Raw genomic sequence first — 23,888 nt, forward strand, 5'->3', positions numbered from 1 at the left:
ATATACACATACATGTGCATATTGACGTGAGCACCTTATAACAAAGTATTTACCACCACTGAAATATCTAATTTTTTGGAAGTTGAAATATTCTTTTTCTTAATACTTCTTTCACTATCGACCGAATTGTAGTAAAATGATTTGTCTTAATAATTTTCTTTTCTTTTTTTTTACTATTATCCATTTAGAAACTATAATATGAAACTATTGGTTCGACAAATTATAACATGAAAACAAACAAGTAATAGTAATTTTTGATCATCACAGAGAAAAAAAAACAAAAAACATCAAACATTTTAACTGAACAACCCAAGTAAATATTGATTTAAAATGATAGTTATATTTTAGGAGATTAAAAACTAAAAAATAACATAAAACCGAACCGATATCCAGATTAAACAGATTAATGTCTCCTTATTAAAAAATAACGAAACTAATAATCACATTCATGCACGGATTATTACCTTGTATATACATATAACATATACATATATTTCCATAACATTTTAGATTGCCCTAAATATTTTACATAAGACTTAAGAAAGTAGTAAATATTGGTAGGTTTGGTTCTCATTTGGCTAGCCCATTTGCTTGGCTGTTCAATGAATAAAATTAGGCTGAAAGTGAACTGTGACAACACAACATGCATCTAAAAGCTTTAATCTTTTTTTTTTGCAACTGATTTTTCATATTAAAAACGTAAAGGAGAAAATAAAAGTTTACAAGCTGAAAAGCTTCAGTTTTTTCTTGCAAGAGCCCAGCCCAGACAACAAACACAACCCAATCAAGAATCATAAGTTAATATCAAACTAAGGCCCACTAGGAAGCATAGGAATTAACGGGAAGAGGAGGAGACGCACTCCGTAGTCGTGACGGTGAAGAGAAAAAAGACGTGACGGTGAGGCAAAAGGGGTGGTGGAGCTAGCGATCAGAAAACAACAACAGAATCAGGACAGCCATTGCTGCATCATGACCGAGGAAGATGAGGGGTTAGCACTTCGGAGAGAGAGAATCCTGTCCCTAATTTGCCTATCAATACGTTTGATAAGCGAATCAGGTGAACGGAAAACGTTCAGGTGCAATCTTGTATTTCTTTCAGACCAAGACCAGTAGAGACAAGATTGCCAGCAAAGTAGGGAGAGGATACCAATCGGAGATCTTCGGTTTTGACGTTGAAGCTGCTCCAGTACTCTAGTCCAGTCTCTTTCCGGTTGAAATCCACACCGCCGGAAAAGGACACTCCAGATACTCCAGGTGTAAGGACATTCAAAGAAAAGGTGGTTTCGACTTTCACATTGCAGATTACAGAGCAGACAGAGGGGTGAGGTAGGAAGGCCCCAACCTATGATTCTGTCCCTAGTCGGGCACCTGTTCAGCACTAGTAGCCAAGAGAGAAAGCTATGCCTCGGGATCCCTCCCTTGTTCCAGACCGTTTGGTGCCAAGGAACTGAAGCTTCATGAATCCTCAGGTGATCATACACTTGCCCAATTGAGTATTTTGTTGTAGTCTTTCCTTCAATCTCCCAGACATAATAATCATCTTCTTCGTTTAGGTGCAGAGTAGTGAGAATGGCGTGAACCTGAACTTGTGTCTCAGAGCGAGCAGGGGGTATCTGCCAACCACCATTAGTGTAGAGGGTAGCCAGAGTTGCCTGCTCTGAAATCCCTAGTGAAGTGTTTCCTAGTTGGAGATACTGCCTCATACTGCCAAGAGAAGACCAGTTATCAGTCCAAAATCGACAGTTAATTCCATTGGAGACTCGCAATTTGATCCACTGATAAAGCAAAGGGCTCAGCTTCAGTAGTTTATTGACTTGCCAAGAGAACCTCCTATTTGGCATTGTTGTCCATAGGTTGCTGAGGTTACCTTGCAGCACTTCCGCAACAAACCAAGCTACCCATATTGACCCCGATTGGAAGAAGAGGAGCCATATGAGTTTGAGACAGCAAGCCTTGTTCCATGTAGATAAGTCCTTAATCCCTAATCCTCCTTCTTCCTTTGGTTTTGTAACCACTGCCCAAGAAACTCTTGCAGTATGATGACTTTCTACATTGCCTTTCCAGAGGAAAACACCGCACAAGGAGTTGATACGATTGACACAAGCCTTCGGTAGGATGAAGGTGGAGCACCAGAACGTGTTTATGCCTGCTATGACTGTTTTAATGAGCAAAAGTCTTCCTGCGAATGAAAGTGATTTGGAGCTCCACGAAGAAAATTTACTTTTTATCTGCTGGAGGAGGACTTCGCAGTTCAGTAGAGTCAGCTTCTTAGTGACGAGAGGGACACCTAAGTAGCGAACAGGGAGAGAACCGAGAGGCATACCCGTGGAGAACTGGATCGTGTTAGCTTCGTCAGCGGTGAGACCCGAGGCAAAGAAGGTCGTTTTATGCACACTTACCGCCAGTCCCGATCGCAATTCAAATTCTCGAAGAACCTGGAGCACTGCTTGGACAGACTCAATATTCCCATCTACAAAAATAAGTAAGTCATCTGCAAAACACAAGTGGGTCATTTTAGTAGTTGAGCATTTGAGATGGTAACCAAACTTCCTATCCTGCGCAGCTTTCTTCAACATCAATGATAAGTTATTGAGTGCTATGACAAAGAGGTAGGGCGACAAAGGGTCCCCCTGGCGCAGGCCCCGTGTTCCTTTGAAGTATCCGTTGATCGCACCATTGTATCCGACCGTGAAGCTAGTTGTGCACACACAAGCCCGCAGCCAAGAGATGAAGACAGATGGCAAGTTCAAACCCTCAAGGCAAGAGAAGAGGAAGGTCCATGACAAGGTATCAAATGCTTTCGCAATATCAACCTTTATAGTGATGCGTTTCTGGCCATTAGTTTTGTGGTAACCATTAATCAGTTCTCCTGCCAATGAAGTATTCTCCACTAACAGCCTTCCTCTTACAAATGCCGTTTGGTTAGGTACGATGAGAGGAGTGAGAATTGGTTTTAGTCTCTTCACAAGCAACCGGGAGACCACCTTGTATAGGGTGTTAAGGCACGAGATCGGCCGGTAATCTGTGATCATGGAGGCGCCTGTATGTTTTGGAACCAGTGAGAGGATAGTTGAGTTTGTAGCCAATGGCATGAAGGAAGAGTTGAAGAAGTGGCGAATGGATGAGACAACTTCTGGGCCAATAACACTCCATGCTGCCTTATAGAATCCTGAGGTCAAACCGTCAGGTCCCGGGGCCTTGTTAGGATTGAGCCTGTGGAGAACAGAGGTGATCTCATCGTTAGAGGGGATAGAGATCATAAGCTGGCCTTGGGGCAGAGAGCAACGGAAGGGAGAAAGCTCCTGGAACCATTCTCTAGTTGAGAAAATTGTCAGAGGCAAAAGAGGCGTAGGACCTAGGATCTTAGTGAAGTGATGAATAGCATGAGAGCTCATATCCAAAGGGTCTGAGAGAACGACGCCTGATGGGAGGATGAAGGATCGGATGGTGTTATAGCTGAGGCGAGTCTGAACGATCCGATAGAAGTAGGTGGTATTCTGATCACCTTCTTTAAGCCAATTTATGCGAGATCTTTGCTTAAAATAGCTCTCCTCTATCATACGCAGGAAGTTCCATCTTTCCAAGGCTTGTTTCTCAAGTTCAAACAACTGCTGCGTCGGGGATTGCATCACCTGTACCTGCACATCTTGCAACAACTGGTTAGCCTCACTCACTCTCTTTTGTATTTGTGAAAAATTCTCTCTGTTTAGTGTTTTTAACTCTCTCTTTATCTGTTTCTGTTTCCAGCAAAACGCTGTAAGGTTCCAAGCAATGCTTCCGGCTTGTGTCCAGGCTTCATTTACCACCTGAAGAAAGTCTGGGTGTTTGGTTAGATAGTTGAAGAATTTAAATGGACGGGTACCATGGGAAGGGGTTTTATAGGCCAGATCAAGGAGACAGGGACAGTGGTCGGACGTGAGGGCGGGTAGGAAAAAAGATGAGCAGTTTGGAAAGAGGTTAAGGAGTTGGCTGTTGATGAGAAGGCGATCAAGCTTTTTAGCTACGGGAGACTCAGGCTGCTTGTTCGTCCAAGTGAAGACAGGACCTTGATATCGGAGATCATATAGACCCATTTGAGTCATACAATCCTTAAGCTCAACCATTCGACTGGTCATGGAGTTTACATCATCATTTGAGTGCTCCGAGGGATGAACTATTTGGTTAAAATCACCCCCCATCATCCATGGGACAGTATCCAGCGAAAACGTTTGGCAAGTGTTGAGGAGTTCAACCCACAGGTCCGTTCTCTCCGCACTTTCATTTGAGGCATAGATCGCTGTGTAGATAAAAGGAGGTGATCCTAACAGCTTAACTTCACATGTAACTGCTTGCCTTGATTGTTGCAGAACACGAACTGCAACTGAGTCTTTCCAGAGGATAATGATACGACCATCATCATCCATAGAGTGGTTGGAAGTGTAGTTCCAGCCTCTACAAAGTTTGCTCATGAAGTGACTTAAGTTGTGATCCTTGATGTGGGATTCCAAAATGATTCCAAAAGATGGCTGATGACTTGCAAGCCATTGACAAAAAGGGATATGCTTGTCCGGGTCATTCAATCCGCGGACATTCCAAAAAAATATTTTAGTATTCATAGATGCTAATCAATGACCTCTTCTGGAGGAAGAGGACCATGAGTAGACAACACATCAAAAGGGTTGGGGCCAAAAGAGGTTTGAAAAGAGATAGAAGGCAAGGGGGTTGGTGGCCTAATAGGAGATTTGGGGAGGGAGAAAAAATTTAATTGGTCAGTAAAGGAAGGGAAGGGCTGAGAGCTGCAAGGGCGAGGTCTTTTCTTTGGTTGTTCAGGAGGAGAGGTGGGGGAAACAAAAAGGGAAAGAGGCTGGACAGTAGCTGAAGGTGGATCATTTGGTGGGGGAGGGTGGGACTTTTTTGGTGGTTGAACAATTAAGGGCAAGGGGGTAACAGCAGGAGGCAAACACGTAGGGGTAGAGACAGGGGGCTCATGGAGGGGAGAAGGGGGTTTCTGTGGAGTAGGAGAGGCTGCAGGAGACTTATGTGGAGTATAAGAAGCTGCAGAAGACTTCTCAGGAGGAACAGAGGAGGAACTTTCAGCCACCTTCTTTGGTCCAGAGGCAGGATTAAGCCTATCAGATTTTGAAGTTCTCTGCGACTTAGGGGCCGTATCATTTGTTTCAACTTCTTTACCCTGACGGCGAGGAGGGTTCTGCTTTGGAGGAGGCTGTTGGAGACAATTCTTCATGATGTGACCAAGTTCATTGCAATGGGAGCATGTAGGTGGCACCCATGGGTATGTGACTAACACCTCCACCACTTCTCCTGATTGCCTAGTATATTCCACCACGGATGGCAAAGGCTTAGTCAAATCAACCGCCACTTTGACATGGGACATAGTCAAGCTGACTAGGTTAAGTGTGAAGTCGTCCGTTTCTTTAGGATCTCCCACTAGACCGGCAATCAGGCTTAGACCTTCCTCGTGACGAAGGTCTAAAGGAATGCCTTTGAGGTGGGCCCAAATCTGAATGGATTCCAGTGGAGGAGAGGCAGTGGAAGCCGATGATGTCCATTGAACAGCCTGAAACATCGAGTCTCCAATATACCATACACGTTTTTCTAGGATCTTTTGTCTTAGATAGTCAGACGGGATTCTTACTAGCATAGAACGTGTGTGGGGATTAGTATGTATCTCTACACGAGTACCCTTCCCCCATAAGTGGTTTAGGACATTTTGAGTATGGTTGAATGGCGGAGGACGACCGTTGAAGTAGCAGATGATAAAGTCTTTATGCAGCTCCGCACCCTTCTGAAACACACTCTCCGGTATGAGGACACGAGGACGGCCTGAGTCCGAGACAGTTACCGGTGCAAGCCTACGGAGTGTTTTATCCACAGATTTTCGGATCCTTTCTGCTATTGGAGGAATGGGCTGAGACGAGCTTTCAGTGTTTGTCGGCTTAGTTTGTAGGGGAACATGAGTGAAGGGAGGAACCTGAAAGACAGGAACAGGGTTAGGGTTAGGGACAGTTTTAGGGTTATGATTGGCATTTTGTGGGGCTTCAGAAGGAGGGGGAAGCTTAGGGAGGGGGTTTGAAGCTCTGTTAGTATGGATTGGAGATGAAGTTTTTGGGGGAAGAATTTTGAAATTATCAAAGTTTGGAACAGTGTTCCCAGATCTAGGAAGAACAGGATCTGAAATTGCTGAAGTTGAGGTTTTTCCGTTGAAGGATTCAGTTGGTGGTACGCTCGAACTCTTTGATGCTGTAACTGAACAAGATTGCAACAGAGTACGAGAAGTTTTTGAGGATTTAGAAGTAAGAGAGCTGGGGGAGTTAAGGGGGGGGAAACGAGCAAGAGAGAGAGGGTTATCAGGGTCAGGGTCAGGAGGGTCGGGGGGGGGCGCGAGGAAGCGACGATCACCAGGGGTGAGAAGCGGAGGAGACAAGGCGGAAGCACTGTTGGCAGGGAACCAGGGGTTCGCCATCGGCGAGAGAGGATAATTGATACTTTAAAAGCTTTAATCTTTTAAAAAAATTAATGCGTTTTGCCAAAAATGTCTTTGATAAGAGACATGTCAGATTATAGATAATCGAAGTGTTTAAAAAAAAAAAAGATAGATGATCGAAGTGTATTTTTGCTGAGATTTGGCATCTGATAATATAGATTCATGTTCATCTCGTAAGTTTGGAATAGAGGGTTATATAACTAAAATGTAGTGGTCTCGTCTACTCACCGTACCAAAAGAACACCTTGTATAGGAGTAACATTTTTTAAAATATGTATGTGCCAATATTAGATTATAAATATTCACTTATTATAATCATATAACGTAATAGTTATATTGTCTGTTAATTGAAATATTGGCTTGTATACAGTACAGTTAGGATGGATAACGCGGTGACAACATAATTTTCATTGGTACCAGCCACTCCGATAAAGTATAACTTGGCCTCTGCAAGACTGCAACTACATTCTTCCATAGCGGGCCGGGGGGATTTTTATATATCTACGTTGGCGTGAGTGTAGCTAATCTACCCTTTATAAGTTTATAACTGAATATATATATACACGAGTTCCCAGTCTTATTCGACTTGGTGCTTTAAGCGTTTACTTGGAAGAGATAGATAACAGGAATAAACATCTCGGTTTGGATCAAGCTTCTTAATAATTGAATCACCATGAACTCAAGATTCTACTCGATACAAATCCAAAAACGGCACAAAAATTAGACGTACACCTTGTGATTTATCATATCGTCTACAAGGGTCTGGACAAACATCATTTTCTGGCTAGGTTAAGTGAGATCTTAAACAAAATAATAACATTCTGCTAATTTCATGGATCTAGAAAGTTGAAACTCTTACTCTCGATCATTACATTCAAAGATCACATTCTAAACTCTCTGTTTTGGATTAGTATATACATTTGTAAAGAGTCTGTAACAAGAAGATTACCTATATCATCCACAACAGGTGGACCTTTTCAAACTAAGATGCTAGAAGAAAACGAAACACACAAAATGAAAACTACACTTGTCTCTCACTTATAAAATGCTTAAAGAAGCTTCACATTCTGAACGTAGTTAAGATAGGTGTGGAAACTCCCACCATGAAACGCTTCTAGTCCTTGGATTCCAACTTTTGTGATGGTCTTTCTCTCCACGTTGAAGTAGATGACATAGTAAGGCACTCTTTGGTAGCTCGGGGAGAAGACGATTTCATTTGTACCAATCATTCCAGCAATGTACATGGTCTCTGAAACCACATCCTCCCAGGAAGGTGGTAATACGTATATGTGATTGAACCACTCGTGCTTTGCAGCGTCTCGTACAACCCACAGCTCAAAACTTGTTCTTGCTCCACTAACATCATGAGAATCTCCAGACATAAGCAAACCTAGTTTCCCATCGTAGTTTACCAGAGTCGTTGAATCAGGCATTGCTTTACCGAACTTGACAGAGCTGAACTTCTCGGACCTCAAATCAAAACAAACGACCATAGAATTCTCGGAAGATCCAGCTGCAGTAGCTGCGTAGTAAAGAACACCACTGATGCATATCCACTTACTTGAAGAACGATGTGGGATGCAACACTCGACCAACCTCCATGACAGTTTCTTGGTTCCTAATGTCAGAACTTGGTGCTCCACAGAGATCCACTCATCACTTACAAGCGAGTTGTTCATCGACAATAACTTGAGTTCTTTCTCTATCGGCTCATATCCAAGATAGCTTTGCACTCCATACCTCTTTTTCGAGATTAATCTGGGCATGGTCAAGGACTGTCCCGTGCTGGGGTTACATATCACCGGAACATGCACTGGTCTTTGCAGCCCCTTAAGGTTCCGGTCATCTCCATAACAGAAGAAGCCACTGGTACAAGTACAACCATAGAATCCATTGGAACGTGGGAAACGCGCAAGATGATTGGCGGCTACAACGTACGAGTTCTCTTGGGGATTTTCAGGCTGAGGTGACGAGATGAAGATATACTTACTGACGCTGCGATCTTCCCTGGCGAAAAGGAGCTGAGGGCGAGCGCAAGATTTGGTCAAGAAAAGCTCTGTGAAATCTTGACGGCGAAGCATGGAGGACCAGAGCTTGCATGCGCAACGACATCTCGCCACCGCCTTCGGCGGCAGCCTCGAGAATATCTCCATAGCGAGGTCGTCAGGTACCGGCAATGAGTTCCGATGACGTCTGGTCATCGATCGTGTAACGCCTCGATAATTGGTTAGTTCGCCGCCCTTCGAGACGTTCTGCCGCGGTGGTTGCATGGCGGAGACTCTTGAGTAGAGTTCGTTATCGTTCTGGAAAGACTTGAGTTCGTATCGAACTCTTTGTGTGTTTATTTCTTGGAGGGAGAGTTCGTATTGGTTTTGAAAGTCTTTAAAGAAAGAAAATCAAGAATTAGAGATTATGCACGTTAAAGCCCATGCACGAACTCTTCGTGTTTTCTTTTATGCAGCCGCTTTACTTCTACAACTTGTTTTGACTTCGGTTAATATAACAAATCCAAATTATAACAATTATAATACATGCCCAATTAATGTTGGCTTTAGCATGCATAATAATACGAAAACGGAGAGTTTAATTTCCAAAACAAAACGAACTCTCGTGATCCAATAAAAAGTAATACCAACTCTTCGGAATCTACTCAACTGTCACTTCCTCCAAGAAAATACAACACGAAATTCTTTGGAAACATACACTAAACATACACAAAGTACGTTGCTGTAATACTACCTATTGGTAGTTGATTTTATTTTTATTTTTGGCTTTTAGGGTCTCATTTTGTCCCCGAGCCTGTACTCCACGTACTTTGGTTGAGGCTTCGTCCTTGATTGGGTTTTTCCCTTAATGATGAATGAAACTTTCAGTGTTAAAAAAAAAATTCTTTGGAAACATACACTAAGCATTGCATGCAGAAAGTGAAATTAATATCTTCTTCCATTTCTCTAATTATTAACCTTTACTTTAACCAATCATGCAGACACACTCCGTTTTCTCGTGTTGTATAAGAACAGAAATAAACTTCAATTCTCAGTCTCAGATAATCATTACTCAAGTGTCTCCGCCATGAAGCCGCAGCGGCAGAACGTCCGGGAGGGTGGTCTAACCATTTCTCTACGCGTAATGCGATCGATGACCAAACTTCATCAAAATTCATTGCTGCTTCCTGATGATCTCATTTTAGAGATATTCTCAAGATTGCCCTCGAAGTTCATAGCGAGATGCCGTTGCTTATCCAAGCTATGGGCGTAAACGCTTCGAGGTCAAGGTTTCACAGAGTTGTTCTTGATCAGATCTTGCGCTTGCCCTCAACTTCTATTCACCTTCCAAGATGACAGTAAGGTTGTCTTTTTCTCGTCGCCTCAATCTCAAAATCCGGAAGAGAAAAATTCAACATCACTGTCATTTTGGAAGGTGAATAGAGGCTGAGGGCGAGCGCAAGATCTGTTCAAGAATAACTCTGTGAAACCTTGATCTCGAAGCGTTGACGCCCATAGCTTGGATAAGCAACGGCATCTCGCTATGAACTTCGAGGGCAATCTTGAGAATATCTCTAAAATGAGATCATCAGGAAGCAGCAATGAATTTTGATGAAGTTTGATCATCGATCGCATTACGCGTAGAGAAATGGTTAGACCACCCTCCCGGACGTTCTGCCGCTGCGGCTTCATGGCGGAGACACTTGAGTAATGATTATCTGAGAGTGAGAAGTGTAGTTTATCTCTGTTCTTATACAACACGAGAAAATGGAGTGTGTCTGCATGATTGGTTAAAGTAAAGGTTAATAATTAGAGAAATGGAAGAAGATATTAATTTCACATTCTGCATGCACTTGGTGTATGTTTCCAAAGAATTTCGTATTACTTTTTATTGGAGGAAGAGACAATTGAGTAGATTCCGAAGAGTTGGTATTACTTTTTATTGGGCCAAAAGAGTTCCTTTTTTTTGGGAAATTAATCTCTCCGTTTTCGTATTATGCATGCTAAAGCCCACATTAATTGGGCATGTATCGATAAAGCATATAAATTTCATTTCTTAAGGGTATATTGGACTTTAAACTTTTTTTTTTAATTTTATGATTCATCGTTACAAATATAATGCAAACTCTCTTCTTCTTTTTTTTCACACCTCCGGTTTACTCGAGCTTAGCAAGTTATTGATAAAGCCAAAAAAAATTGAAAAGTACTCAAGAAGATATACACATACAATACAATAATTTATGTATAAAATAACATTTTCATATATAATATAATTTTATATATAATAAAACACTTAAATTTGTGAAAATTCTCAAAAAAAAAAATGCTTTTAAGATAATTATGGCAATTGAGCTGTAAAAATAGATGGAGATTTAAATTAATTTATCAACTAGCTTAAGACCCGCGCAATTGCGCGGAATGAATGTTATATATAAATTTTTTTATCTATTATTATTTATTTATATTCATTTAAGTATTATGTATATAAATAAATTAGATTAAACACATAAATCAAAACAATACATCTTGTTTATTTACGATATTTTTTAGTAGATAAATCAAAATATTCATTTTATTTATTTTATATGTTATATAACTAAATTTCAATGACATAGACATATATATATAGTATATTTTAATATAAATATTTATTATTGAAAATTCATACTCATGTGATAAACAAAAAATTCTAATGTGCAATTTTTTGAATGCAAATTTCAAAATTAAAATATCAAGGTTTCAATACATTTTCAATAAAACTTTAGAAATTATCATATTTAAGTATTTTTCTATGTTATATAGTTTAATTTTAAACTATAATAATATATAATACGAATGTCTAGTAAATGAGACTTCATATTCATACGATTTATGATCATTTGTATTTTTTTATTACAAAAAAGTTAAATCATTGATCACAAAATTTTAGTGTGAGACATTTAACGTTTTTATTAATTTATAGCTGTTTTAAAAACTCAAAATATAACATATAAGAAATTGTTTTTAATTATATGGTCAATATGATTGTTTAAAATATTTCAATAATATAAAATTAAATAAAAAAGAGCTAAAATACAAAAACTATTATCAAATATTTATTATTCATAATCATTAATTGTCATATATGCATTAACTATATAAGGCAATTCTGTGGCGTTTATTTAAAGAAAATGCGAGAATATTTTTTTGTACACTATTTATCAATTTAGTAGTTAGTTTAATAAAAAGTATAATATGGACCAACCTATTTATTTAAGAATTCTAAATTTCATTCTCATGGTGACACGTGGCTACAAAACAATGTTGTAATGTTCTTCAATTAATATAGTGTTCAAGGGATTTTGGCTTACATGAGTTTACATAAAAAAATATTACATAAAAGGATTTTTGATGAAATGTATTCGGGTGATTGTTTTCTTTTGAATAATTTGGTTTATAAAAAGAATTTTTAAAATATTTATTTATTTGAAAATTATATAATTAATATTTATGTGTAACATCGAAATTCGGATACTTATTCGGTTTTTGATTTGTTCCCGTTTGATTTTACTATTTTGGTTTTAGAGATATAAGATTCGATCGGATAATTAATAGGATCCAAAATTGAACTGAACTTACTTTTCAGTTCAGTTTAGCTGGATTCTTTAATTTCGGATAAATGTGTACATGCTTTCCACAAAGCCTATTCCATCATACCTTTGTTTTTAATGCAGCTACTTTACTTTAGAACTTGTTTTGACTTATGTTAAAAATGCATTAAAAAAACTATAGCCTTAATATGTAACGGCATTGATCAGAACACAGTTCACATGGGTGCCATTTTAATTAAAAAAAATTATCTGCAACGGCATTGATCACAGTTCTCAGTGTTTGACACAAGATTCTTAGGCTGCTACCGAGAACTCCAACTTAACTTTTAATCTTCCATGCACCAGACTTTTTAGAGCTCATTTCTGCACAGAAACAGCTTCGACTGTGGTAAATGTATGTTTTGATTCTTGAGCCTCGGTTTCAAAACCGACGAGCTCGTCATTTCTTACTGATTGGCAAGGCAAGATCATGCTAATAGTCTCAAAATATCAGATTGTTAACTAAAAACAAAGTATATAGAGGTATACAAAAGAATACAACAAGCAACTGAATGGACTCGTTTCCTAGTTGATGACAAAATTGTCAAAACAGATATGTAGCAAAAAAACAGACAAAGATACAAAGTTGAGTTACCCGGTGGAGACTTTCTTTGTTGGATTATAAACGCTGAACTCGCCAAAGTCTCTTCGTCCACTGGCAACAAAACAAACCAAATTCTTGTAAGAATCTCTCAAGTTAATAATGGCAAATGTGGTTTTAAGTATAGCGGCTACCTGTGAGTAACATCCCACCCACCAGGCAAATGGCGAGGATGAAGAGCATCAACAAACACTTTCCTCCATCTCTGACAGAAATCTCGAACACCATCCTCTCCATACTCCTTCAAAAGATACTCTACAACCTGTTTCCCGTGCGGTCCATGTCCCAACAAAGAGAGCTTCGAGTTCTGCTGGTGCAATATGTTTCCATTACATTGAGTATCATTCAGCTCCGGAGCTCCATCTCCTCCACTATCATCACCAACCACGCTACTCTCTCCATTCATATCACCTCCAGGAGGAGCTTCCTCACTATGTTCTTCTACCGAACCTGTGGCAGTACAACAATTATATCATTATGCATTGCCCTTGACCAGTATGTATCATATGATATCACTACCATTGTTACTGTTTTCTTGTTTGACAGAGACAGTGACACCTTTCTTCCTTTCGAGTTTTCTTCTCTCGTGAGGACTCATCCCAATAAGCAAAGCCTTTTCCAAATCTTCTTCAGATATCTCTCTTCCACCGTAATACATCTTCACAGTCTATACAGATTGTTTGAAATGACTATTAGAAATATTTAGTTAAATATTAAGATAATAATCCCATTATTACTATTATACCTGCAACAACTCCTCACGGCGACTAGATGGCATCCTATTCCCATGCCTCAACAGCGCCATCGCAGCTGTTCTAAGATGCAACGGAGACACACCTGCATCTTCACTGTCACCACCTGCTGATGATTCACACTCCACCGAATCAAGCACTCTACGAACAAAGAGAGGGATCCCAAACTCCTTAGCCACTTCTTTCTTATACCTCTCGGCAGCAGCGTGCGCGACCTCATGACAATCCACACAAAGCAGAACTATATCATGAGACCTGTGACTCTTCAAATGCTCAGGGAAATGAACTCTATAGCAAGAAGGTATTATCCTGTAACGAAGATAGTGATCCCCTTCGCCACACCCAACGCAAATGTTCTTCTTGCTCTGGATGTAAAAATCATTCCCTTCGTCTTCAGGACGCCCCTTTGGTTCGAACAGAAGCATTATCGCGAGGGGATCTTCTTCAACTAGTTTGGCAAGACCACGGCTCATGTACCATTCTAGCTTTCTTCTATCGCAGTAGCATAGTAACCGCCCGTCGTTGGCGTAGATTCTGCAGTTGTGGTAAACAGGAGCCTTGCAGGAGAATTTCTTGACGAAGAGGTCTCTTGATGTCTTCCGTGTGAACCTCTTGAGGTTATTGCGTCTCTTGGGGGTAGAGCGGTTTGTGGTTAGCTTTGTGTTGAAGTTGATCAAGAGCGAGTAGTTGAAGACGGAGATGGGGCATGTTCCTTCTGTTCCCAAGCATTTGTCGAGGACTAGTGGTAAGATAACGTCAAGCTTGCCTAACTTGTGTTGAGTCAGTTGATGAACGTCATCCAGATGACTAGTTATAACAGCCGACTCTGAAGCCGAGTCAGCTTGAGATATAGAATCATGTATTTGCTCAGGTGTAGTTGGCTGGTTAGAAGCAAGAGCGATGACGGCTTGGTCAGACAAGACATACCGTGTGCTTTCATCGTGAATCCGTGCCATTAAGTCTCTCCATGCGCAAAGTTCTCTTACAAGCTCCTGGAACTGAAAGGAGGGCATCAACATGGTGTCTAATTGGATTAAACATAGTGGTAATGAGGGGAATGGATACCTTTGGATCCAAGGAGATGGAAGAGTTGTCTTCATGGCCGTTTAAATGACGATAAATTAACGAGGAAGCAGCTGCATTCCCGGGAAAATCTTCGGTCTCTTTAGTGTAGAGTTGTAAACAGATCATGTTTGAGCGTCTACTAGCCTCGAGAAGAAAACTGAATTTGTCATCGGTGCTAGATGAATCTTCTGATGCAATAATATTTTAGAACTTTCTTTCCAACAATAAAACAATAGTCCTTTAAAAATAATTGTTCTTCATAAATTATAGTTGACACGATCTCCGAGTTAGCACTATGTTACTAAGCTCAATATGTTCCTAAACTATAGTTGACACTATTATCATATACAAATATGTTGGTGGTTAGTAAAGATGCTTACCAATGCCTAGTTGTTTGAGCTCAGCAGTCATACTATCGGCAATGTAGAGTAGATAGTGTGCATCTGTTCTGGCATAACGCACCATCTCTTCTGACAGAGGACGCTGTCTCCAGTCTTCACGCTTCATTGAAGAATATGATCTAAGCTTAGCATAGATACCAATAGATTGTGGAATAAGAAAAAAAACAAAATATATATTCATTAATGTTTAAGGACTCACTTGCAGCAATTTGTTAGTAGACACTCCACAAACTGACTCAAGTAAATATGCCAGTGACCTTTGAGGCTTTGCCAACACCTCACATGCCTTGGCAGTATCAAACATATTAACAACATATATGTGGAAGTCTCTTTGAAGCCAGATAACATCGTTGTCGGCTCCATGAAACACCTTAAAAAGCACAATTTTAGATTAATATTCAAATAAGGATATAAAATCTTACATAAAAATTATTAAGAAACATATGAAGCGTTTTATAAGAATCTGAAACAATCAAAGCGAATAGATTCTAACAATGAACCTCTCTATATAATTACCTTACAAATATCAGGATTGGAAAAAACAGGACGAAGTATACTCATCACATCATGTAACGCAATAGTATCCACCAAAAAATCCTCCTCTTGCGTAGAAATCTGCAAGTTTCAAAAAAAAAAGTTTATACCAAAAATCAAAAGTACAAAGAACAAGATTTTAACAATTACCTGAATCAAAGCAGTGAAACCAAGAAACGATCTCAAACTATGCTGCTCTGTATCAACCGCAAAAACTTTCTCTTTCGCCAATGTTTCCGCAAGCTTCTTCAACTCAGACTCAGTCTCAACCCACACGTATGAACCACTCATCTCCAGTGAATACTCTCCCCTCAAGAACTCAAACTCATCAAGACGAGGACTCTCTAACAACACAGTGATCTCACTTTCGTACGGATGAGAGTTTGAAGGCTTCTCTGCATTGGTAACAAAACCAAAACTACACAATCAGACATGTAAATAATAAACTTTTAAAAATCTTGTCTTTATGAGATGTTAAAACCACCTCCTCCATCCTCGAGCTTCTTCTTCTTCAAGTGTTTGAATCCAGAGTAAGAGTTGTCCGCAAGGACGCGTTTGAAGCCGAACTGCGGCTTCATGTCGGAATGGAGATAACACGAGCTCGGAGAAGATGTCTGTTTCCTCCTCCTCCGCCGCCGATACTCCGCCGCGAGTAGAATCGTCGCCGCCACAAGAGAGGCTACGGTGATTGCGAGTTTGACCTTTTCGTTGACCACCATTATGAGTATCTTCGAATCTCGAATCAAAAGTGTTCGTTGGTGTTTTTTCAGACCAAATCTTGCCGCCACCTCCGTGTTAGGTTACCTTAAGCACTTTGTTGTCAACGGCGACAGAGACCCATGGAGATCTTGACACGTGTTTAAGTCATAAGCCCGTAATATTTTGACACGTGTCTTTAGTTATAAACTAAACAGGCCTGTTACTGGACCTATACATTTGGTTTGGTTGGCCCAAAAAGGTTCATAGTATGAAAATTTATAGTATATGAGTTCCCGAACCAAATGATATTTTTTTTGCTAAACTGTAAATGTTCATTAATGAAAATGAAAGGACACAAGTTCTTTAAGATCCAAAAAAAGTGAAAAAATCTTAAAGGACAACCATTAGGATTAAAACTACAAGTCTTAATGCTAAAAACATGATCTACAACCGTGAATACGGCTAGGAAATCCGACGACGCCATAGAACACGAACCCTAGTTTTCCGACGACGCTTCAAAGTACGAACCCTAGTCTCCCGACGACGCTTTGAGCAAGACCGAAGCATACTCTCAGCACGAACCCAGCAGAGACTGACGACACTTATCCTCAGCACGAACCCAGCGAAAACCGACGACACTCTAAGACACGAACCCAGCGAAATCCTTGAACATTCAAAGCACCGATCTTAACGTGTACGAGCACCCCGACTCGACACAAACAAGGACAAGACGGGCCGAGATATAGGCGTCCTTGCAAAGAGCTCAAATCAAAACCTATAAGCTGTAGAAAAAGCCATAACTACTGCAGCTAGTCAAGGAAGAAGCCGCAGCACTGTGAAATCATGGCGTAACGTCTGAAGCCTTCAAGTTTCTCCGGAACCTGCTGACCACCGCAAGCGACGAAGAGAACTTGCCAAACGCCGAGACCGAGAACCGGGACTCGGTTCCACAGCTTCTCAAGCGACCTGAATCACGCGAAGGCCTCCGAGAGAATAAATCAGAGAGAGATTGGGATCCAAGCACGAGCAAGAACAGTGCCAGAGCAGAGCAAGGAAAGCGTCGACATGAAAGGGACTGTCAACAACGCCATAGACGACGTCAAGAGACAGCACCAGCCCACAGTCCACACGCTTGAAACCGGATGAGAAGGAGGAGACACGCGAAACCTACCACTCTCTGGTGGCGCTACCATTGGAAGGATGAGACCAATAGTGACTTTCCTGGCCGGAAACGGAAGATGAACCTCTCCAAGACGCCAAGGACCGAGGCCAAGAACAAACCGCAAACACCGACCCAACTTGCTGGAGAAACAGAGACAGCCACCACGACCGCAACTCTGAACAACAGGAGAAGAGAGACCTCCGACACATTTCCGCAAACTCAGACGGAGGAGAAGAGCGGCAGTCCGTAGATCTGAAAAACTCGCTCCGCCGTCACAAACCCTAAAAGCCGACTCTTCACCACCTCGCCGCTCCCAGACTTCGCCATCACTCCAAGCAAGTAAGATAACCACCGGATCTGGCCTCCGTGCACCAAGATCTAGACCGGAACGCCGATGACCACCTTTGACCCACTCACAGATCTGAGCAAGGAAACCATGGAAGAGACAAGGGAGAAGAGCAAAGAGGAGAGGAGAAAGGGCCTCCGGCACCAGCAAGCTTGCCGGACCGGAGCAACACGATGGCGCACGGCGTTTGTAGCAAGAAGAGTTGAGAGCGTTTGTCGCAAGGAGAGAGAAAAAGTTATTTCCTTCAGTTACCAAATGATACTTAAGTAGCATTAATTAGTCAACATTAAACATCAGGAGAGATACAATTAAAGAATATGGATGTATCGTTTGTTGTTTCTTAATTTTTGGTTTATTTTCCACATTTGTTGTATCTTATTTTTTAATTTTTTTTCATCTTAAGCTATGTGTATAGTTTTAGTGATGTGTTGTTTGTTGATGAGCAACCGTGATTTCATTGTGTACTCTATAATATGATATTTTTTCCACTCAACTTTAGATTTATGACTTTGTCAATGGTCGTGAATGGTATAATGTATTTATTGGCAGGTTTGGCCGAGTCTTCAAGAACTAATAAACATTTTTTTTTTAAATAGGCTTATAAGACCAGGAAAAAAAAAAAAAGACCAGCAATGTCATAGAGTCAGAATCAGACCAGACCAGAATCTAGAATCAATACTTGCATATTGATGCTAATCTTTATAAGACTGTTCTTTTTAGCTTTTAAAGTACCAGTACTAGTTTCTCTCATGGTACTATCTGATTTTGAGAAACATAAGAAAAAAAAGAAGTATATTTTGAGGTCATGTTTGATTTCCTTTTCTTTAAGGTTATCTGGAGTGACATATAAAAGAAATAAAGTAAATTGAAATGTAGATCATTAAAAGAGACTTCTGATCTAAGAACTGCAGTGTGATGTCAGAACTCAGATAAGGTGAAGGTAACTAGGAAAATATACACCGACTACTTGCATATATTATTATTGTTTATCTTCATTTTATTGTTCTTTCTTGGAGTGCCGAAATTTAAGGAGATTATTTCTTGGAAGTGTGTGGAATAATTTGCAAATGACATAAGCCGATGGCAGTGGTGCAACTCGCTAGGCGTCTCGCTAGTCGCTACCCAATCACATTACTCCCTGATTTCATACTCATATTCAACTCTCTAACGTGTGTAATAATTCTTCTCCTTAGTGAAAATCAAATTACATATAAGCTAATCAACTGGCGTCAACCGTCCCGGAGATCTTCAACATGTAGTAGTGGGTTTATCAGTAGAACCATTGTTAAATGTTTGACATGAAATCTTTGTTTTCTCTAGTACATCAAGATTATGGAATAACCCACTAATGTTAATTGCTGTGAGATGATAAACTTTTTAATATTTTATATCACGCATGTGTGTTATTTAGTCACCACATGGTGGTGTAATTATTGTTCTTGTAAACAAATCTAGTTCAGCTACAAACTTGATTTGTGTGTGCCATCCTTGTATATAATAGATTCAGTATGACATAAATTTTCTAAAAAAAAGCCTGAGCTCATTTCATTTGAATTTGTCATTTGCTTTTTTTTGGTCTTTTGAAAACATGTTAACATAAAGTTCTTAGCACATCCCAAACTGAATAAACAACATAAAGAAGATTTATCACAACCAGAGATAATTAAGCTCACAATAGCTCTTTTTGTTTCTTCTTTCCAATACTAAATAAATAATTCTTCTCATGGGGAGGCTTCATACTAGCAGATTCTAGGTATGTTTCTCCAGTAGGATGACTCTAAGGAGGCCACAGGATCTACATTGGAAGAAGGTGGTGGCTTGTGTGGCTCCACCCTGTTATTACCTTGATGGTGTCCTATCAATATTCCGCTCGGTGAGGCCTCCTTTAATTAGGATCTCTCTCGTCAGGTACCAATCAGGTAACGGTGTGGTTGAAGGGAAACTGTTGAGAAGGCTCTTCAACATGTCGTCGTCATCATCATCCACTGTTGCCTTCAACATCGTTGCCTCATTGTGTTTCTCGTAAAGATTAGAGTTTGATTCTGTTCATTTTAAGATTAATATGTATTAAACACAGATTAACATGAAATACATGATTAGTAAAAATCAAATATGTATTCGATATTACCGAAGATCCAAACTAGATTCGGTTTTACTTTGATTAAACACATCTACTAGGCTCTTTTTTGGATCAAATCATGTCTATTAGGCCTTCTATTAAATATAAATTAATGGTTATAGCAAAAAATAATGTATAAGTTCAAATGGTTTGAATTCATATAACACTTCTTACCAAATGATGATTGATGAGAAGAGCTTAGATGATCTATCAACCGATTCTCAAAATCCATCTTCACTCTCTTGTCTTGAAACTCACATAGACCACTCGAAGAAACCCTAGCGTCCTTGAAGATTCCGCCACGAGACAAGGCTCGAGACTCCTCCAAGAGGGCGTCAAGTAATCCACTGTTCCCCGCAGGTGAATCAAGATGGACATTATTGTCATGCATAATATTAGAAGTGCACGGTGTTTGGTTTGAAGGAAGCTCTAGGACGGTAGTGTCTAGTCCTAAAGAGAAATAACTCGGTATCGTCTCATGATCTCCCATAAGACTCAAAACGTCAATGTCTTTCTTACTGGCAACGTTTGTGTCCAAATTCTCTGACATGAGTTCAAGAAGTTGGTCGGGATTACATAACTCATTCGATGATGAGGATGAGGAAAAAGTAAGAGAGAAACCAAACTGTTTATTGTCATTCTCAAAGCTATTGTTGTAAGGAGAGAACATATTGGGGATCTGGTTAAGGCCGGGATTAGTAGAGATTAAGGGATCTAAACACAGCTCTTTTGGAGGTTGAGAAGATGATGAAGACGAGGATGGTGACGTATTAGAGGAATTAGTGTATTGAATCATATTTTGGTGATTAGGATGGTCTTGGTTTGGGAACTGAAAGCATCTAATCTCAAACTCATCATCATTACCAATCCCTAGATGCTGAATCTCGTGAGGGTATAAAGGCAAACCAGCTCGTTGTCTTCTCTTCATCCTCGTGTTCCAATAGTTTTTGATCTCGTTGTCAGTTCTTCCAGGTAACTACAATATAAAAAAAAACTTTACAACTAAAAGGATAAAAAGCAATAGAAGAGATGCAAGATTAATCATGCCAAACCAAAGAGACGGTAGATTCAAAACACACTGAAACATGCAATTTATGTGTTTAACTGGAAAATTTTAATTGCATATAAAAATTTAAAGCTCTTTAATTCTAGAATTGAAGTAACAAATAAGGAGAATAATAAGTGATTTTTTAAATGAAAAAACATTGTTTATGAGAAAATAAACCTGAGAAGCCATACGAGCCCATTTGTTACCCAACTTAGCGTGAAGCTCGATGATGATCTTCTCTTCATCAGGAGTAAAGGATCCTTTCCTTAGATTTGGCCGGAGATGGTTCGCCCACCGTAGACGGCAGCTTTTCCCACACCGGAGCAAGCCTGAGTTCTTCTGCACCGCGTTCCAGTTACCTTCACCGCGTTTCCTCACGTACTCCGTCAAGATCGCATCCTCTGTCGTCGTCCATGGACCTTTCTTCAGCCCTCTCGCCTCCTTCGCCGCCGTCGACGTCTCTCCACCACCGTCCATATTCGGAAGGAAGACGGGAACTCTCCGATCAAGGAGGAAAAAGAGGACTTGTTCTCTCTATTACTTGATGTATACGATGTTTGTAAGTGTGTATATTTGTATATATAAGTATTTTTATGTGTTATGAAAATTAGATATATAAAGAAAGAAAGAAAGGGTGAATTGTCTTTCTGGGGGTGTTTGGTGTATATATTTGGAAGTGATTAAATTTTATATTAATTATTACGTAATAATTTGTTGTCATTACGTGCTTTATGTAAACATTAATGCGTTCTTTTGTCTCTTTCTATCTCTTTGATCTTCTCTTTTCCACAAGAGAAGACAGAGGATTCAAGAAATTACAGGCGTTGAGAGAAAGAAAATATAATTGTATGTATTTAGACCAATTAGAGATATTGTGATAACTATGAGAAGTCCACATGTTTTCTTTTTAAGAAAAATCTATCAACTTTTAGAGATGTTGTTTGTGTATGTATCTTAATAGATTTAGAAATTTATAATTTTATTTAGATTCGAATCCGATATGGATTTTTCAATTTAATACTGAAAAATCCTATATGATTTTCAAAAAATATATATATATATATATGTATACACATATGAACAAAACGCTTTTTAGTGCCTTAAATTCATATTTTACAATGTATTTCAACTCTTTTATTCTTTATTTGTATGTTTATAAGTCGTTCTCAATGCAGTATTCCGTGGTACTTAGTCAAAGCGTTTGATGTTAACAGAGAATCTAATGGAAAATGACTTGTTAGACCCATTTATATTTTTTATGAAACATAGGCAAACACTCGAATTAAGTATGAGTGTATGACCAAGCTATAAACATTAATTAAGTTGATTGTTCTAAAAAAACATTAATTAAATTGAGATTTATGTATAAATAAATAAAGGAGAGGAGTGAGCTTCTTTCACGGCCGCGCATTGCATGCCTAATGGAATGGGACGTTCTCTTCAAAGACGCGTTTTTCTCTTGCACTACTACTCTTATTCATTTTCTTTTCCCCTACGCATTTTCTATCTTTCTTCTGGCTTTGTTTAAATTCTTTTTCAAACGCCAAAATAAATAATGTAATGATTTATAGATTATTACATTTTTATTTAGGACAGAGAAAGAAATATGAATCAAAGGTGATTTTGTGCGATATTTCATGCAAAATTACGTTGGCATGATCACTTTTCATATGGGCACATTTTTTATCACAGGAGTTTGTGTCTTACAAGCAAATACTTCCTTTTTAGAGAAAATGCCCCAAAGTGTCAAATTGTATTTGAAGTTTTGAACACTCCTCTTCAAAGATTCTTTAGTGGTGACAGAGAGATGTTTAAAAGTAAGTTAGAAGCAATTAATATAGCTATTAACAAAGATAAGAAAAAGCTAATAAATAATTTAAATAAATTATTGGTAATTTTTTTTGTCGTATAAACATATTTCACGAGTTACACAACTTATTTTTTGTTATGAAAAACTGATTAGCATTGATTCATTAAAAAAATTTTATTTAGAAATAAAGTGATTATTGTATATTTTAGCTGGCAAAATCTTGTATAAAGTGACTAACACGTGAAACTTGTGGAACGTGTCTTTTATATATAAATAATTTATTTTAACAAAAACACTATTCCTAAATAATTAACATTATTGCCACCTAAAACGAATAACATACATTATTTCTGATAAAATTTCCAACTATAATTTTTTTTTTTTGCGATAAATAAAATTCATTGGAAAACATCATTATATTTTAGCGAAACTTCATAAATTATGTATTTCTAAATTAAAAACAATTATCAAATCATTTCTTATGTTATTCTACTCATGTAATTAAGGTTTTTTAATAATGTATTAATGATGGCAGCTCAAATGGTAGATGATTCAGTGACAAATGTTTTATATGATATATGTGGTAATTGACTCAACACAACTCATCATTTGACTTCTTCAAAGGGATATATTGACTACAACTTAAGAATATGGATATGTAATTTTTTAAATAATTGAGTTAAAATATGTGTGCGCGCAATTTATAGCTTTAGACACATCGTTTTGAGTTACATGGAAGCATGAATATGTCATTATCTCGACTATTATATATACTTCATTGGGCTTTAATATTCTTTGTCAGAACCTAATGTTTTATCTTCTTAGCAAAGTCTCAAGCTCAAGAGAAATGCAGAAGTGGGAAACAGTTCGAGACAGAGGGAGGGAGAGAGAGATGAAAACTCTTTTAACAAAAAAAAAAGGTCCATAGAGAGAAGGAACAAAATCTCTAAATAATTAATTGGTTTGCTATATGAACTGTAAAATTACACTTTACACTATAACTTGAGATACAAGTATCTATTTTCAAGTTTTAACTTACCATCTGCCTCTTACCAAGAATTATAACTAACTGTAAGCTAATAACCTCCTATTAATCCACTAAGGCACCAATAATGATAATTCCACTATCCATCTAAAACACATGTAGAAGTAACATCTTTTATTGGTCGATAACATAGTAGAGATATTTCGTTTGTATTGGAAACGAAATTGTATTTTGTCTAAACTCTCAACTATCTTCATACTAAAGACAT

The 23,888-nt window shown here is 38.8% G+C and overlaps 3 protein-coding genes and 1 pseudogene across 7 annotated transcripts; all 4 read right to left on the reverse strand.

Moving 5' to 3' along the window:
- Positions 1–4,600: 4,600 nt before the first annotated feature.
- On the reverse strand, positions 4,601–6,463 carry LOC108871644 (proline-rich protein 36-like). The gene has a single exon (XM_018658361.1). It carries the CDS (start codon positions 6,461–6,463, stop codon positions 4,601–4,603), a length of 1,863 nt encoding a protein of 620 aa, XP_018513877.1.
- Positions 6,464–7,365: 902 nt separating this feature from the next.
- On the reverse strand, positions 7,366–16,413 carry LOC103865199 (protein RRP6-like 3). Of its 4 annotated transcripts, none has more exons than XM_018658693.2 (11): positions 15,936–16,413; positions 15,602–15,846; positions 15,434–15,532; positions 15,117–15,287; positions 14,897–15,017; positions 14,517–14,704; positions 13,445–14,449; positions 13,258–13,366; positions 12,834–13,149; positions 12,694–12,753; positions 7,366–12,422 (listed from the first exon to the last, which is right to left on the reverse strand). In XM_018658693.2, the coding sequence occupies exons 1-11, from the start codon at positions 16,168–16,170 to the stop codon at positions 12,410–12,412; spliced, it is 2,562 nt and encodes an 853-aa protein (XP_018514209.2). In that variant the 5' UTR covers positions 16,171–16,413; the 3' UTR covers positions 7,366–12,409. The 4 variants fall into 4 exon arrangements, with proteins under 4 accessions (XP_018514209.2, XP_018514208.2, XP_009141242.2 ...); XM_018658692.2 differs by having other exon boundaries at positions 13,219–13,366; positions 14,517–14,701; positions 15,936–16,411; XM_009142994.3 differs by having other exon boundaries at positions 13,219–13,366; positions 15,936–16,411.
- LOC103865413 (F-box protein DOR) lies at positions 7,534–8,685 on the reverse strand. Its single transcript, XM_009143204.3, has one exon. It carries the CDS (start codon positions 8,683–8,685, stop codon positions 7,534–7,536), a length of 1,152 nt encoding a protein of 383 aa, XP_009141452.3.
- Positions 16,414–16,468: 55 nt separating the features above from the next.
- On the reverse strand, positions 16,469–23,141 carry LOC103865200 (annotated as a pseudogene). Its single transcript, XR_004457585.1, has 3 exons — positions 21,003–23,141; positions 19,952–20,753; positions 16,469–19,700 (listed from the first exon to the last, which is right to left on the reverse strand). The product of XR_004457585.1 is annotated as a transcription factor MYB101-like (transcript).
- Between the last annotated feature and the right edge of the window lie 747 nt (positions 23,142–23,888).

This window comes from Brassica rapa, chromosome A04 (assembly GCF_000309985.2).
Source record: "Brassica rapa cultivar Chiifu-401-42 chromosome A04, CAAS_Brap_v3.01, whole genome shotgun sequence".
NCBI classification, from domain to species: Eukaryota; Viridiplantae; Streptophyta; class Magnoliopsida; order Brassicales; family Brassicaceae; genus Brassica; species Brassica rapa.